The sequence below is a fragment of the Quercus lobata genome, chromosome 4 (genome assembly GCF_001633185.2).
Source record: "Quercus lobata isolate SW786 chromosome 4, ValleyOak3.0 Primary Assembly, whole genome shotgun sequence".
Lineage (NCBI taxonomy): Eukaryota > Viridiplantae > Streptophyta > Magnoliopsida > Fagales > Fagaceae > Quercus > Quercus lobata.
Genome location: NC_044907.1, coordinates 11,002,823 through 11,021,974, shown reverse-complemented (window position 1 = coordinate 11,021,974; position 19,152 = coordinate 11,002,823). Strand labels below are relative to the sequence as shown.

The following is a 19,152-nucleotide window of genomic DNA, read 5'->3' as shown; positions in this document are numbered from 1 at the left end:
AAAATACCCCAAACCTAAAAATGACCAAAATACTCCGAAACCTAAAAATGATCAAAATACACCCGAAACCTAAAAACTACCAAAATCCCTCTGAAACCTAAAAAATGGGCAAAATAAACCTAAAGCCTAAAAATTGACCAAAATAACCCCCAAAAACTAAAAAAGGACCAAAATACCCCTAAAACCTATAAAATGACAAAAATACCCCCGAAACCTAAAAAATGGCCAAAATAACCCCAAAGCCTAAAAATTGATCAAAATAATCTAGAAACCTAAAAATGACCAAAATACCCTTAAACCTATAAAGTGACAGAAATACCCCTAAACCTTTAAAATGAACCAAATATACCCAAAACCTCTAAAATGGTCACAAACAACCTGAAACCTCTAAAATTACCAAAAATAACCTAAAACCCCTAAAATGACCAAAATACCCCTCAAAATATCTAAAATGACCAACATACCACTAATCCTATAAGATGAACAAAATACACCTGAAGCCTCTAAAATTACCAAAATAGGGGTATGGGGTATTTTGGATGTTTCGAGGGTATTTTCGTTAAATTAAAGGTTCTAAGAGTATTTCAGTCATTTTGTAGGTATTGAGGGAATGTCACTAATTTTTTAGGTTTTAGGAGTGTTTTGTTAACTTTTAGATTTTGGGGCCATTTTTTGTAATTTTCTAGGTTTTGGAGGTCGTTTAATAGCTTTTTAGGTTTTGGGGATATTTCAATCATTCTTTAGGTTTTCGAGTTATCTTAGTCATTTTTAGGTTTATGGGGTATTTTGGTCATTTTCTTATGTTCAGGGAGCATTTTGGTCATTTTTTAGTTTTAGGAGGGATTTGGGTAATTTTATAGGTTTAGGGTGTATTTTTATCGACTTATAGGTTTAAGGGGCATTTTTGTCATTTTATAGGTTTCGGGGTATTTTGGTCATTTTTTAGGTTTCAAGGATATTTTGGTCATTTTAAAATTTAGGGGTTATTTTGGTCATATTTAGGTTTTAGGGGTGGTCATTTTTTAGGTTTCAGTGGGTATTTTAGTTAATTTTTGGGTTTCGAGGGTATTTCGATCATTTTTTGGTTTCTAGGTTATTTTGGTCAATTTTTAGGCTTTGGGGTTATTTTGGCCATTTTTAAGATTTCAAGGGTATTTTGGCCATTTTTAAGATTTCAAGGGTATTTTGGCCATTTTTAAGATTTCAGGGGTATTTTGGTCATTTTTAGGTTTCGGCGGTATTGTGGTTAATTTTTAGGCTTCGAGATTATTTTGGTAATTTTTTAGGTTTCAGGGGTATTTTGGACGTTTTTTGGGTTTTGGGGCTATTTTGGTCATTTTTAGGTTTCGGGGGTATTTTGGTCATTTTTTATGTTTCGGGGAGTATTTTGGTAATTTTTTGGTTTTAGGCGTATTTTGGTCATTTTATGGGTTTTGGGGGCATTTTGGTAATTTTTAGGTTTTAGGGGTATTTGGTCATTTTTTGGATTCCTAGGGGTATTTGGTCATTTTGTAGGTTTTGTGATTATTTTGGTAATTTTTAGGTTTCAAGGGTATTTTGGTCATTTTGTCAGTTTTGTGATTATTTGGTCATTTTTAGGTTTTGAGGATATTTTGGTCATTTTTTTAGGTTTTAGAGGTATTTTGGGCATTTTTTGGGTTTTAGGGGGTATTTTGGTAATTTTTTGGATTTCAGGTGTATTTTGGTCATTTTTTAGGTTTTTGAGGTATTTTGGTAATTTTTAGGTTTCGGAGGTATGTTGGTCATTTTTGGGTTTCAGGGGTATTTTGGTTATTTTTTGGGTTTCCAAAGTATTTTGGTCATTTTTTGGGTTTTAGGGATATTTTGGTCATTTTTTGGCTTTCAGGGGTGTTTTGGTCATTTTTTAGGTTTCAGGAGTATTTTGTTCATTTTTTTTGTGTTTCGAGGGTATTTTGGTCATTTTTAGGTTTCGGGGGTATTTTAGTAATTTTCTGGGTTTCAGGAGTATTTTGGTCATTTTTGGATTTCGGGGATATTTTGGTCATTTTCAGGGAGGTCATCTAACCAAACCCGAACCCCCAACAAATCCTTAGCATTTTTGGCTAACATATCAGCTACCACATTACATATTCTTTTCACATGATTAAACTCACACAATTGAAAATCATCAGTAAGGACTAAGATGTCATCAATGACATTCCCATATGAAGGGAGACAGCCCGGCCCTTATGAGAAGGCATTGATCACCACCATTGAGTTGCCTTCGATAACCACTTTCTAAAGACCCAGATCCTTAGCAAACTGAACCGCTTTCAGGCACGCCATTGCCTCCATTTCGTTCACTGTTTGGGAGAGGGAAATGGGCATGGACATGGCTCCAATCACAGCTCCATTCCAATCTCTAGCTATAACACCAATGCTTGCCATATTCAGTGAGTTGAACACGGCTGCGTCGAAGTTCAACTTGACATGCTCAGGCTCTGGAGGTCGCCACTACTGCATCACAGGAGGGGGAGAAGGAATTGGTTCAAGCTCTTGGGCATCGAGGTACTCCTGCAACAAGTCTCCTACCGTGGAACAAAGCTATCCGAGAGGGTGCACAGGTCGGCCAAAGTGCTGAGCGTTTCTCCGATTCCATAATAACCACGTTGTGATAAAGAAAATTTTAGCGTAAAACTCATCTTGTACCTACAAAAAGCTAGAGAGCAAGTTAGTGAAATTAGATGGGGGGGGGGGGGGGGAGGTGACCACATGATGGAACCATGTAAGTGAGTTCCACATGCAGGCAATCTCCCCACAAGACCATATAGCATGCAGCGTGTCTTCCTCATGAGTTTTGCACGATGCACACACAGCTGACTCAGTAATTTGCCGACACTGAAGATTAGCCATAATAGGTAGTGTGTTGTGTGAATCAAATTTTCTTTTTCTTGAGATATTGGACTCAAGCCAAAAAAAAAAGAGAATTTGAGTGCTTTGATTTTTTTTTTTTTTTTAAAATTACACTTTTTCACCTTGAATTATATCTCATTTTACATTTTACCCACTCAATTATCAAAATGCACAAGTAACTTTACCTCCTAAAGTTATAATTATGTAACACTAACTCCCTACTCCTGCATCTATTTTGGGGATTAAGTCTAACAGAATTTAGTATCAAAAAACCAATTTACTTTTCCCTTTACAACATATGGTAGTAGGTAAATTAGTCTTTTAATACTACATTCTGCAAGACTTATTTAAAAAAGTGACAGAGGAAGTCATACATGAGTTTTAGTTGGGGGAGTCAATTGTAGATTTTTGTAGTACAAATGGTTAGGCCTGTCCATTAACCCATCAGACCCAACCCACCCATTCGACTCGATCTGACCCAAAGGCCCACGGATGGAATATCCATACGAGTCGGGTGCAGGTCAATTAATTTTACAGTTTGGATTTTCGGGTCGATTGCAGGTTCCTTAACTTCTAATCCGTGTAAACCAACCCACCCAACCCAAAATTTTAAAAAAGAAAAAACACATGTGATACTAATGGGTCTGCTCTACACTTTCTCTTCTAGTTTTAGTTTCTAAAAAATTTCTCTCACTTTCTTTGATCCCTCACTCTCACTTTCTCTAACCCCTCACTCAAATCCCTAACCCTAGCCTCCTTGCCAACGTTGTTCAGTCTGCCATCACTGATTCAAACTCCATAAGCCTATTGCCAACATCACCCCGTTGTCATTGCACTTGCCGTCCTCGGTTGAGTCTCAAACTTCACAAGCCTTCTATTTATACTCCAATTTGTGCATTTTGATGGTGGGTATGTAAAAAAAGTTCTCTTTAAAAAAATAAAAAAAGTTGTACTGATCTTGTGATGGATGTATTGGTGGTGGGGGAGGGAGTGGTGGAGGTGTTGCTGTTTTAATCTTCTCTCTTTTTAGTTTTAGTCTCATAGATCTGGGGTTTTTGGTTTGGATTTTAATTTCTTTGTTCTGGTTTTTTTTTTTTTTTTTTTTAATTAAAAAAAGATTGTTCTGAGTTTTGATTTTGTTTTAGTCTTATAAATCTAGGGTTTTTTATTTGGATTTTGAGAAGAATGTTTTGGGTTTTTGTTAGAAGATTGTTCTGGGTTTTGAAATCTATGTTGTTATTCTTGAGAGCCAAAATCACCCGACTGGTTCTGACCCGACCCGTGCAAATTAGGTGTATAATTTAGAGGGAAACAAAGTGTTTTTTTTTTTTTTTTTTTTTTTCCTTCCTTCCTTCTTGAGAGAGATAGAAATTGATACTTTCATTGAAAATAGTGAAACCAAAAGACTTTTACATCAACTCATTATTTAGAGCTTGCATTACGTCAAAAGCAAGCATTTTTTTTTTTTTAAAATATCTTTTATCTCAAAAAGGAATGACTTTTTTTTACAGGAAAGGACCATTAGTTATGACTTAATCCACCTAAACATACTGCTAATGGTTGCATTGGTGCAACAACTGTTTAGGCTCAATACAATTTCCTATTTAAGCTTCTCATATCTTTCCTAGAGCCTCGAGTGGATCGTACAATAATAACATCTTTGGACTGGTTAAAATTATAGCCTATATAGGAATATTGCTAGCTTTTATATGGTAGCTATGAAGTAACAAAGAAGTGCAATAAAATTTTTTTTTTTTTTTTTTTTCTTTTTGAGAAGAACTGCAATAAGTTGACACCATTACATCTTTAAGGACTTTTAAAGCAGCAATATTGATTAATTCAATATCAAGAGTTGGTCCAAGATTTGTTACGCAAAGTGGCATTCAACTTCGGTTAGTAAGGATTCTAAAAGGTTCAAAAATTAGATTTAAAAAAATAAATAAATAATTTAAGAGTGTTGAGTGTAAGGAGATTTGAATCGTAAATGTCTTTATTAAAAACACTAGGGGATGCCAACCAATAGAGTAACAAAGATCTTGGCAAAAACTAAATAGTTCACTTAATTAAGTTGCTTCTTACTTGTATAAATAATAAACTAATTGAAGTTTTCTGTGAGAGTACAGGATGATAGGTAAACACAAAAAAAAAAAAAAAAAAAAAACCTTCAGAAATTTATAATATTCTTGCTTATTAAAATCCTCTCCATCATAATAATAACTAGTCAAAAACTCAAGCATTGTGCGTGATAGTTTTTAGGTAAAATAATATTTTAGCCCCTAGAATTTGTAATGAATTTTTTTTTTTTTTTTGAAAAAAAGTTTTAACATATTTTTTATAATCTTGTTTATATCATTTCTTACTATTATCATATATTTATTGATTGATAATTTGCATAACGTGGACATTAAATAAGAGGTGAAATTGTTCATTAGATTTTTTTAAGTCATGGTGTGTGTGTATATATATAAGGTTAAATGAAATGTCAAAAAATGAGATTATAAAATTTTTCAACTTTATTTCTAATATAATTTCTATATTAGCGAAGAACATCTCATTTTTAGTTATAATGGGAAATATAATTTCCCTAGTTAGAGTTTGATTAGTTTTAAGTTAAAATTCTATATTGTTATATTTAATCGTTAATTATTGATTTAATTAAGTGAATGTAATGGTTGATTTTATTGCACTATAAAGTTTTCAATGTCCTTTGTATAGTTATTTCTATTTTATTTCTTACTCTTCTTGGCCACCTTTTTATTTGCCAAATAATGGTTACTATTGACGTTTAATTTCATTTCATTTTTTCTTCCATCATTTATTCTTAATTACTTTGTATGTTCGCTCGCTAGTTGTAGCTTTTATGGTTATCAATATGAAATAGATATCATGAATGACTTAAATAGTTGTAGATATAGTTGCGTTAATGGTATATCAAAGGATTTTTTTTTTTTTTCCCTTTTCTGAATTTTCAAGGAAATATAAAAGGCATTTCTCTAGTTTGGTCTCAATCAATTAAGACATCTATAATATATTAACAGAAGCAATAATGAACATTAAATTGTTTTTTAATGTATGAAGTGGTTAGGTTAGTGGTATGTCAAAGTTATAAAAAAAATAAAAATAAAAATAAAAATAAAATAAAATTTCCAAGGAAATGTAAAAGGCCTTTTTTTGAAAAAAGAAATGAGAACTTTTTGAATTGTAGAAATATGATTGTTTTAATTACCTTGTTTATAGACTTCATTATTAAGTTATAATCATCTAAATTATAGTAGACCACACAAGATAAACATGTATCGATGATTTTTTTTTTTTTTGATTATTCATGAATCATTATTTCATTGTTTACTTATAAATATCTAAATTATAGTTTTCTTTTAAATATAAATTAAAATAAATAAATATGTAGAGGTAAAATTATATGAAAAGTTAAAATTATCCAAGATGAACGTTTAACCACTGGTAGATATGTGTTTTTTGAAGACTTAAAGTTTGCTTGATTGTTTTACCTGGAACTATATAACTATGCAAATATTGTCGTGAATGGTTCCATCATTTGCAAATTATCAAGTTTGGTGGCCTTACCTGAACTCATGTTTTGTGACAACCTTTTTTTTTTTTTTTTGGTGAAACAACTTAAGAATATTAAAACTTAAGTTATCACATGTGGTAATTGTAAAACATGTCAGTGATATAAAAAATAAAAAGATTTAAATTTTTAAAAAGCACTTTTAATAGACTGTAATATAAAACATTTTTTTCCCAATATTTTACGTAACTTTTCCCATAAGATCAATATTGTTGGCATCCTTTAAAGATGATACATAATATTTCTGAGAAGAAGAAGAAGAAGCAGACATGATGCTAACACATGATATAAAATTATTAAGTTTATGTGATTTAAATTTGTGGCAAAAAAAATTAATATATCTATGATAAAGGTTTTTATCTGAATGATATATAGTAGTCCATATATTTTTAGTCTTGATTCAAAAAGTCCATTTTCAATAGCCTTATAAGACTACAAATTGCTCAATTTATAGGCCTAGACACATTCAAAGAGTGCTATCTAAATTATAAATTATATGACCCTTCATCACACAAATATTTTGATTCTTCTAATGTATGGTAAAGGAAGGCAAGTGTGTGTCTAGCCATTTTCTCGATTTGTGCTACATAAGTATAGAGGATATGATTGAATTTAAATGTTGAATAAAATAAGATAAGAAGAAAAAAAGAGTAACAATAAAATATATAACAATAAATATTAAATTATCCAAGTCATTCTATGTAATATAATAACATTATATTATTATATACTAGATGTATAATGCAGTAGGATAATATTTAATAATCAAAGATAATAGAAAAGATAACAACTTAAAACACAAAACCAAATCGCATCAACCCAAAGTAGAATTCTAATTAACAAAGAAATTCATCAACTTAAGTATGGATTCAATAAAAAAAATGAAAAAAAAAATTTAGAGAGAGAGAGAGAGAGAGAGAAGTAACCTTCTTTGTGAGAAAACTATGTATAGAATGAAAAAGAAAATGTCAAATTTATAGTAATATGTTAAGAATAAGAAGAGTCAAAATAAAAGAAGAAAAAAGGGTGGAGAATGAATGATATTAAGGTAGAAAGTAGTGGGGAGATGAAGAGGTAAAAGAAAGGGAAAGTTTTGAAAAATTAATAATAAAAATAATGGTTAAAAGATATTTTAATTTTTAAATAATAGATTTTTAAGTCACCTTATTAAATGAGAATATGTTTTAAAAAATATATAGGAAAAATTAGAAAAAAAAAAAAAAAGAAGTGGATAATGACGTGAATGCCGAGATGGCTCAACCGAAGCGTAACAACAATAAATGTTTCGCTTTAGCTTTTAGATATATATATAGATGTGAAACAACCATTGAATCAATCCTGTAAATATTTTCTTTCATTATCATACATGCCAAATCTGTAGAAAATTCTTTGAGATCTCCAATGGGCAAGCTCAGCTTAAATACAAAGCTGAGAGATAGTAAGGTACTAAGGTGGTAGTAGCATTGCACCTTAAAATGGCTTAGAGTCCCAATATCCTAGATTAAATTTTGCAAATAAAGTTTTTGGCTATAATTACATAGTTAAGTTTGCAATAATCCAACCACACTCCGTGAATTACATCTCAGCATTTACAAACCATTACTTATCATCTATCATGGTTACATGATTCAAGGAATGGATTTCCATCAATAACCTCCTAAAAAGTCCTTTAAATGTAGAAAAATCAAGTAACAAGGCGGCATAAGAAATCTTCAAAAAAATAGATAATTCCATGGTCTTCTATCAAAGAAAAACTTGTCTTTGACATTAAGCTTCCAAGCGTGGATGGTTGAGACCACACTGGTGTTCTAGATTCACTTCTTGATTATGCAAGAATCATTAACAAGTTGTGCATGCAACCAATTGCATCAATAGTTTTGGCCGTCCGTGGGAACGTGAATTTCCCTTAAAGACAAAAGTTGTACAGTCCAAACATGTTTATTGGAGGATTACCTAAACACCGTCACATGGCAGAGTAGTCAAGATGCTTAGAACAGGTCCTTGAGAATGAGTACATTTGAACAAGTGAGATGTAAAACGTGCAACAAATGATTCAACATAGTTAGCATATATAGTTAACAATACCACTATGTCTATAAATTTTTTGGGGTTGGCTATGTACTCTCAACAAACTAATCGAGATTAGCCACGTGAGGAGGGGGAATGGTGTTCCCAGGATGATAGGGTTGGTGAAATTGCTGAGCACTTTCCAATGAAATTTTCTCTTCCCCAAGTCCCCAGTAGAGTGTAAAATTTAAGGAGCAATCAGTAAAATATTAAGGTTTAGATATGTACCTCTAGGCTCTAGACACCATGAGCAAATTTTTAACAAATTATCTATAGAGAAACTGCACAGCTATGGATGGGGCTAGGGGCAAGCCAATATAGCTTCTTAACATATTGTATAGGGAAGCATCCACCTATCGTGGATCACATATCAAAGCTCTACACTCTTCACTTACATAAGAAAGCACAAATAAAATAACAATGTGCACTAAACCCAAAATTAATATGACCACAAACTGTAATAAGGCTTCCGGGAACATAAACTGAGCTTCATTCATCCTGTTTTGACTAATATAAAATATAATTAATGGAAGCCCAACTTAACCCTAAAATTCCCTCAGAGAGAATTGAAATTGGAAACCTGAAAGTTCTTAATAGCAGCCGAAGGGGACTCCAATGCACATGTTAGCACTGTACTTGTTGGTGAACAAGTAAGTAGATGGGTGAAACTGGAATTGCAATTCATTATAGCAGCCAAACCTAACAACAGTTTTCTTTTCTTAAACAAAATCTCAAAATCCATAGACCAAATATGTTTTTGGGCCAATCCTCTCCTTTATCTAGTTCATGTTGCAGTTTTAGATGAGTATAATAACAAATTGTTAAGACTAGAATGAGAAGCTGGCAGCCCCACCTTGAGAAGATTTAAATTTTATCAGATTCCTAAAGTCTAGCATTTCCAGTGAGGAAAAATTTATTAGCTCTTCAGATATAGATTGAAGTGATAAGTCTCTGGATGCTAGGAGAGGTAATACAGTAGTGCAGAGGATAATGGTGCAAAAATACGAGCTAAAACAACATATCGGTATCAACTTCAGTGACTTTCTTAACATACATGCCTGACACTGAACCTTGAAAATTTGCGAAGAATCTATATGCCAGCTTCAGAAAACTTGAACCTACTTCTAAAAGATCGTGTAACATAAGGAAACCAGTTGAACAGTCATGCAAAATGAAATTAAAATGTAGATCTGCTCTAATGTATGCTTGGGTATGAGAACTGGAGAAAAAACCTCAAGACTCATTTTCTTTTGGGAAGTAGATGAAATTCATACTTGCCCAAACAAAAATTACTGGACTTATACGACTGACTACAGTTATATAATCGATCATAGTCACCAATTATTGGTTACAGTCTTCTAATCATCTGTTTTTTTGAACAAGATTTGCACAGAAAAGGAGCCGTACTTGGGGCATATTTTTATGCTCCTCTTATTATTACTACTTCAGTGGAAGAAAAAACATGAAAGATGTAAACATGAACACCCTTATATGAATTATAAACACTTAAACAAAAAGCTAGTATCAATTATATGAATTATAAACACTTAACCATCCCTTATATGACACACTAAAAAACCCTGTTCACAAACTAAAATCAACTTATATCAGATTACTCCCAATTCACTTTAACCTCAACTCTTTGTTGTCGTTGTTTTTCTTTTTCTTGTTTTTTCTAAGGTGGGGCGGGGGGTGTTGTGTGAATGAATCAATCTCAACTCTAGCCCCAAAATAAACCAAACTAATTCTTTAAAGACATCTGCACATTTGCTTAAGAGCCTTCTTCTGAGCATATAACTCCCCATATAAGAAAACTACTTTGGGCCGATGCTATAGAATCGCTAGAAGCAATGATAAACTGATCAGTATACATGATAATAACCTCAGGACTAACATATCACATAATTACAGAAAATAAGAATACAAAAACAAAAGCTACTGCCTAGCTAACTTGCATAAAAACTTCAGAAGTGGATCCAGACTTCTTCAAAAATCCTCCAGTTGCTGTACATAACATGAAGAAGGAAGGGATAGTGAATAACTGCAGAAGAACCCACATAAATTTGAGCACTTGCTGGTTGCCCCAGCAGTCTTCAAAATTAGCCTAGATATATTATGATACATGATGGAAAGAAAAGATTATTTTAGTAGGTGCAATAATCATTTCACACTGTACAGTAAATTAAATTGATGTCTAGCAGGTCAAATTGCTATTCCTCAACTAAGTAATAAAAGTACCTAGGTGATAGTGTTTTCATTGCTTCAGACAAGGACTCTTCTATACTTCCTTATTAGTTTCTATGCAAGAGATATGAGCTATCGTGGACCAATATTGTTAGGTTCTAAGGATTAGGAACTAATGTATTAGAACTCTAATTTGAATTATTGGCAAACCATGATCAAAACAAGTTTTAATCTTGTTTAGATTTGCTCAAAATATATGTGTTTTATGTAAAGTTGGGATCGAGTTACTACAGAATTTACTGTGCAATTTTGCCTGGCTCGATTGATCGAGAATTAGACTCAATCGATCGAAACTCAGGCAGAATGTTTTTCTGCAGAATTTTCCAACTCAGCTCAAGCCCGTTTGACGTGTAGGGTTTTATGTTGTGTCTTTTAAGTATAAAAGGGAAAACCCTAGCCATGTTTTTGTGTGTGTGTGAATTTTCTTGTGAGATTAAGAGGTAGTTGCCTTCAAACATACTTAGGGTTTCCAAGATTCAAGACTATGTCAAGAACTTGGTCATATTTAGTTGTTGCATTAAAGAGCTTAAAGAAACACAAGCGGGTGTGCTTGTAGTTGCTGGAAAATCCAAGAAAGAAGGAGTCCGTGGTCTCGGAATTTGCACGTGGTTGTGTCAGTAAGTTTCTATTGATGGGTAGCAATAGGATGTTAGTGGTCTAAGTCCTATTGTAAAACTTTGATTCTTTCATAGTGGATTCACTAAAAGAAATCAAGGTTTAGGCGACATTTTAAAAACGTCACTAAAAACTTAAAAAATGACACTATAGTGTATAGCGATTTTTTTTTTTGCGACGTTCAAAAACGTTGCAATAGAGCGGTCACTATAGATAACGTCACCATATGTTACTCTTAGTGGTGTTCAAAAACTTTTAGTGACGTTTTATAAAATGTCGCTAAATAATATAACATTTTCGTTGTGAAGTTTTGAAAACGTCACAAATAATCAGACCTATAGTGACGTTTCAAAAACGTCACAAAAGCATTTATCCTCTTGTTTTTTAGTGACATTTTTAAAACGTTGCTAAAAAGGATTTCCTCTTACTTGTTAGCGACGTTTTTTCCTCTTTTTTTTTTTTTTTTTTTTTTTTTTTTTTTTTTTTTTAAATGCAATATAAACCTGCTTAAAATTCAACAATAACTAACACAAGCTTTTAATAGATCAAATATACCAATTGATCATCAATATTCCACAATAACATATTAACCATAGATTCAATATATATATATATATATATATATATATTTATATGTTTAATACCAATACATGTTCCATCTTAAATAGAACAAAATACTTGTCTACTTATACCAAAAAAATACAATCACCCAAACTATGGCAATATTATAAACAAAGTACAATAGTTCCAAAATAATTGTGGTTGTTCAAAACAACTATACAATAGCCCATGGAGTCCTTAAAACACTGCATGTACCGCTATATGCTAGTTTCTTGATGGGATGAAGCCTGTGATCTGTAAGGAGTTAGAGATTGATGATCTAAACCAAAACCACCCTGCATACAAATTAAAGTATCTAATAAGTTCATAAAGAAATCATTTCGATTAACAAAATAATAGTTGCTATACTTAAAAAAATTTAAAAACCAAATACATTCTTAGAACATTAAAATTTAATACCTGACTAGCTTCTAAAGAATGATTTTACTGATTTTGCACTAGTTGCATCAATTGAGTCATTCACTCCTCCAAGTTTTCATAACGATTCACTTTCTCCGGCAAAGAAGCAACTTGATTCTCCAATTGAGTCACTTTAGTATCCCTTTCTTGGCTTCTTACTTGAGCAATTGCAGGAGTGCTCTTGGCAGGATGCATACTTGGGGTTGGGCCAAATCCCACACCTCGAACACGACCGTTGCGCTCATTACCAAACACTTGAGCATATACATCATTTGGTGCCCATGCAATACTTCCAGTAAGGTCGAATGACTGCACACGATTTAAGGACTCACTCAACAGTTCATTGATTTTTTCCTAATATTCAAAAGTTGAACACAATAAAACATTAGAAATTAACAATGTTAATAGATTCAATATTACACTTAGCAAATCATGATATTACTTAGAATGTTACTTTCTGCTTCAGTGTTAACAGGAGTACCATCTTTACGAAGATGGAGTTTTACATATACCTCTGCACGCTCTACAGGATGCCCAAGCGTTGTTACCTAAATTATGTTCATTACATTTATTTAATTAGAATAATGGTCTCATACAAACTTAAGAACAATCTAATAAGTCATTTACAAGATACTTATTGAGTCATTACCATTTCTTCTGCGTATGAAACAAAGTTTTTTGAACCACCAGTATGTACATTTTTTTGCTTGGAATTCTTGTTTACCAAAGCAAGATCCTACGTTCAAAAAAATTACATATTTAAACAAAGTATTATTTGAATATATTTTTCATGGTAGATATTCAATGTAAAATAAGGATATCCATATGAATGTTCTTGTTTTGATGATGATGTAGAACAATTAAAGCATGTCAATATAGATTAATACCTTCGTTTTTGGTAAATTCCAATGCTGAAGAAGGTCTTCATAATCTTCAAGAATTACGTCTAGTGGTGCTTGTGCTCTATTTCCTCTTCTCAGGAAATACTTCTTCTTCAAAGATGACTTGTGGTTCCTCCAACATTTCGAAATTGTGGACAATGTCCTATTCTTAATTGCCTCCAACCTAGCAAGTTCTTCAAGAAAAAATCCATTTTGACTACATGCAATAGCTTAGTTAGCAAAATCCATATCAAGCTAAACACTTGTGTAAAACTCAATACAGGATAGAATAATACACATATTGTCTATAACTTCTTGAATACCTGAACAGTATACCATATTTCTTCCTTAAATTCATCTGGCATTCTTGTCCAATTCGTATACTTAATTGGGCACAAATGGGGTTTTCGTGCAATTGTACCCAACCAACCTGTGAAATGCCTCCCTGCCTTCTTAAGTGGTTGATTGAACTAGTTAATGGCAACTCAATCTTGTGATTTTTAGGGAGATTCCAAATGAATGAGTACTTGCTAGGACCACAAGTAGGACATATTGGTAGTGGCACAACTGTAATGAGAATAAAACAATAAAAGCCATTATCGTGCAATATGAGATAATTGTTAAACAATATTAACCATAATCACAAACATGATCTTAGAAATATATAAAATACATGGATTTGGTGCATTTGATGGACTAACGAAGAAGATTTATATCCATTTCTATCCATATTTTCATTTACATAACAAATTCTTAGTTTCATAAACATACAAATAATATTATACATAATCTTATATTATAATAAACAAAACATATCAATTCTATCTATATCCTCATTCACACAAATGGACTAAGTCTTGTATCTCTACAAACTTAAGCAAAAACCATGGAAGTAGAATTACACATACACTTAAATATAGTGCACAACATTTTCAAAACCACATAGTTTCATAAACATGCAAATAGGATTACACATAATCTTAAATATACTAAACAAACCATATCAACTCTATCAATATCCTCATTCACACAAATGGACTAAGTCTTTAACCTCTTAAGAAACAAGCAACAACCATCTAAAAAGGATTACAAATAAACTTGTCCTATAGTACACAATAACTTCATAATCACTTAGTTTCATAAACATGCAAATAAGATTACACAAGATAACTTTAAAACTCTTCACAAGCAAAGCAAATAGAAATACACATGAAAGATGAATGACATATTAACTCTCATCATCAGTCGACTGATCATTTGACCCATCATTGAGCTCTTCACCATCTTCATTCTCATCATCAATAGACTCATCATTGGACTCATACACGCCATCAATGAACTCTTCATCATCTATATTGTCATCTTCAACCAATTCATGCTCAACAAATAACGATGTTTCATAAATAGTCCCTTCTACATCTCTACGAGTCCATGCAAGGTTTTCATTTACATCATGTGTATTATCAATGGTTATATTATAAGGAACATTCTCACAAAAGTTATCCACATCATCATCAGATGAAGCAGCAGTTCTAACATCAAAAGCATCCCTAGCTTTTCTTTTAATAACAACCATCCATCTTTATGTCTTGAATCTTCCACATAAAAGACTTGTGAAGCTTGAGAAGCTAAGACATATAGCTCATCAATCAATCGATCACCCTTATGTATCAATCTTGTAAAATTGACAAGAGGGAAACTAAACTTGTCTGTCTTATATCCCCTTTCACTATCCACATCAACCTATTCACATTTATATAATACATATTGTAGTTTCTTAGAATGTTTTAACTCAATAATGTCAGTTAAGACACCATAGTAAGTAACGCCACCTTCAGTGGTGACACTAACTCCACTATTCTGAGTTTTCCTATTTGCCTCAGAATCTTTAGTGTGAAACTTCAATCCATTTAGAACATAACGCTTAAACCATTTAACTTCATTATCTAGATATCGAGCAAGCCATATAACTTTTTCAGGAAGTTTCTACCTCTCATCAACATCCATTGACAACACCTAATATAAACAATGTGTTCTATTAAAAGTATAATCTCAAGGAAGTTACAGCAAAAAATACTTTTATATGTCATACACTTACATGGTACTTAAACCAGTGACAAAATCTCTCCATGTGTTTCTTTTCAATAACATCATTAGCTACATTTGGGTGAAGTTTCTTTAAATGATCTTTGTGCACACTATGTAGGAAAATGTGTGTTAGTATCATAAACTTGAGTTATGTTATGACATTAAGCAGTACCGGATGATGTTTTAATTACTTACATGAGAAATGGGGTAATTTCATCACAACTGAATAACACATAACGATGTGCTTGGGTCCATGATTTTGAATCTAAGGTGATGCTTAACACTGCACCTGTAGATTCTTCAACATTCTTTATGGGCCGAGTGAAGATAGTTTCGACATTTTTGAAATATCGTGAATAGAATGTTAAGCACTCCTCTGCCAAGTACCCTTCTACAATACAACCTTTTGGACAAGCCTTATTTCGAACATAGGACTTCAATCGTGACAAGTACCTATGTGAATAAAGAAGATCAACAATGGAACATTGAATTTAAATGAAAACAAATGGATAGACTTACTATATATGTCTTACCACTTTACGGGATACATCCAATAATAATGAACTGGGCAAGCAATCTTGGCTTCATCAGTCAAATGAATGAGTAGATGTACCATAACTGTAAAGAAAGAAGAAGGGAATATCCTTTCCAATTCACACAATGTCACTGCAATTCTCTTCTGAAGACTCTCAAGATCTTCCAAACTCAATACTTTGGAACATATTTCCCTAAAGAAACAAGATAACTCAATCAAATGTTTGCTCACTTCATCCGGCAAAGATCCACGTATAGCTATTGGAAAAAGTTGTTGCATCAAGATATGACTATCATGGCTCTTCATCCCAGAAATCTTGCATTCTTTAAGTTTAGCACAACGGGATACATTTGAAGCATAGCCATCCGGCACACTTACACTCTTCAAAACTTGCAAAAAACTATCTTTTTCACTAGTAGTCATTTCAAAGCAAGCACGTGGCTTATATGTCTTATCACTACCAAGCTCCTCAAGATAAAGTTCACTTCTTATACCCATTTCTTCTAAGTCAAGGCGTGCCTTTAAGTTATCCTTCGTCTTTCCATCCATGTTTAACATTGTGCCAATTACATTGTGAACCACATTTTTTTCTATACGCATCACGTCAAGGTTGTGACGCAACATGTGGTTTTCCCAATAAGGCAAGCTAAAAAATATACTTCTCTTCTTCCATATACACAAGGCTTCCTCCCCTCTTTTTCTCTTATTCGTCAAATTAACTTTTTTCATCCCAAAAACAACATCAACCACATCTTCTGTTTGCGCAATGATTTCACTTCCTGAACTACAATAGGAGCTTGACTGAAATCTTTACGCCCATCAAACTCCTTATCATGATTACGAAATTCATGATCACCATCCAAGAATCACCTATGTCCAATATAGCTGAATTTTCTTCCATGTTTTAACCAACGAGATTGAGGATCGTAGTTACAAGAAGGACATGTAGGGGCACCTTTGGTACTCTAACCTGAAATATCACCATATGCTGGAAAATCATTTATAGTCCACAACAATGCTACATGCATTTGAAATGAGCTATTGGAAGACACATCAAACGTTTCTACTCCAACATCCCATAATTCCTTGAGTTCTTGTACTAAGGGTTGTAAGTACACATCTATATCGTTCCCAAGAGAGGTTGGACCAGGAATCAATAGTAATAACATGAAATAAGCCCTTTTCATACACATCCAAGGAGGGAGATTGTATGGGACCAACATGACAGGCCAAGTACTATGAGCAGTATTCATATTGGAGAATGGGTTGAATCCATTGGCTGTTAATCCAAGTCTAACATTACAAGGCTCAGATGAGAATTCTACATACTTAGAGTCAAATGACTTGCAGGCTTCAGAATCAGCAAGATGCCTCATTAACCCGTCATTTGTACGACCATCAACATGCCATTTCATGTGGGGAGCTACTTCAGGAGACATAAACAATTGTTTCAACCTTGGCTTCAAAGGGAACCACCTTAAGATCTTTGCAGCTTTCTTCTTTACCTTCTTGGAAGGAGCATTCATATTTTTTGGAACTCCGGCCTCGTTGCTTGCCCACCTTGAATGGTTACAATTTGAGCAAGCTTCAAGGTTGGAATTTTCCTTCCAAAACGACATACAATCATTGGGGCAAGCATCCAAATTCTCATAACTCAACCCCAGATTCTTAATAATTTTTTTGCCTCATAACAGTCTTTTGGCAACTTCGCACTTGAAGGTAGTAGCTCTTGCAAAAATTGAAGCAAGAAGGTGACTGATTTGTTACTCTAACCAAGTAAACACTTTAAGTGATACAAATACACAATGTCTGACAATTTGCTAAACTTTGTACAACCTTCATAACAAGGTTCCTTAACATCTTTGAGCAATTTCAGAAATTGAAGTGACTCTTCGTTAGGACCTTGTGTAGGTTGTTCCACACCAGGGCCTCCTACCACAGGATCTAATGCCATATCTTCTTCCATTGGTTCGGTTACCATATCATGCATAGGGAACATGTGATGCAACATTTCACGAATATTACTATTTTCATTTGAGTTTTCTTGGACAGAAGTACTAGGAGTTCTAACAGAAGTCTTTCTAGATGATGATTCCCCATGAAAAGTCCAACGTCGATAACCCCTACAAATCCCATGTGATACTAGATGAATTCGTACAACATCAATAGCCAACATTGTTGAATGTGCACATTTTCAACATGGACAAACAATCGTACCATCTCATTGTGCATGTTGAGATGCAAAATTCAAGAATTGTGCAACTCCAGTTCTATATTCCATAGATGTCCTATCTCTAATGTCCATCCAACTCTTGTCCATAGCTATAGAACAAATTTACACAATAAATACCTATAGTACAATATCATGAAAGAATAAACCAACCATTAGTCCATATTTCAATTACTCTAACAAAATAAACCTATGCTTCTAAGAAAACAAAGCAAAATTTTCAAATTTGAGAAAATGACTTGCAAGTCACACCAAGGTCCTAAGTGTAGGCATAAGGAGTCAAAATTTATAAGTAAATTATTAATACATTTGGTAACTAATCAATATCTCCTGATAATTGCCATTTAATTTGCATGTTCGACATGTGAAAGAAATGATAAGTCAAACTACAATCTATCACAAAACAATTATCAATGCAAGCTACTCGCTTGCTCCAACTAAACAATCCACCACAAAACAATTATCAATATAACAATATAGAATGCTTACAAGCATTGAAGTCTAAAAAGTAATCAACAACCATAACTCAACCATATCTATCCAAATTTCCAAATTTAATAAACACTCCCAATATGAATATAAACCACCTTATAACACCATGCAAGCCACTCGCTTGCTCCAACACAACAATCCTCCCAATACAATTGTAGTAATCACAAATATAGAATGCTTACAAGTATTAAAGTCCAAAAAGTAATCAACAAATATAACTCAAAAAATATCCATCCAAATTTTCAAAAAATAGTAAACACTTCCAATATGAATGTAAACCATCTTATAGCACCATGCAAGCCACCCGCTTGCTCCAATTCAACAATCCACCCCAACGCAATTATCATAATCACAAATATAGAATGCTTACAAGTATTGAAGTTCAAAAAGTAATCAACAAATATAACTCAACCATATACATTCAAATTTCCAAATTTAATAAACACTCCTAATATCAATTGTAACGACCTTATAACACCATGCAAGCCACCCGCTTGCTCCAACACAACAATCCGCC

General features: G+C 33.0%; 1 protein-coding gene across 1 annotated transcript; it reads right to left on the bottom strand.

The window, feature by feature from the left end:
• Positions 1-15,033: 15,033 nt before the first annotated feature.
• Positions 15,034-17,532, bottom strand: LOC115984589. Its single transcript, XM_031107609.1, has 5 exons — positions 16,884-17,532; positions 15,912-16,692; positions 15,574-15,831; positions 15,389-15,488; positions 15,034-15,276 (listed from the first exon to the last, which is right to left on the bottom strand). The coding sequence occupies exons 1-5, from the start codon at positions 17,530-17,532 to the stop codon at positions 15,034-15,036; spliced, it is 2,031 nt and encodes a 676-aa protein (XP_030963469.1).
• Positions 17,533-19,152: the final 1,620 nt, after the last annotated feature.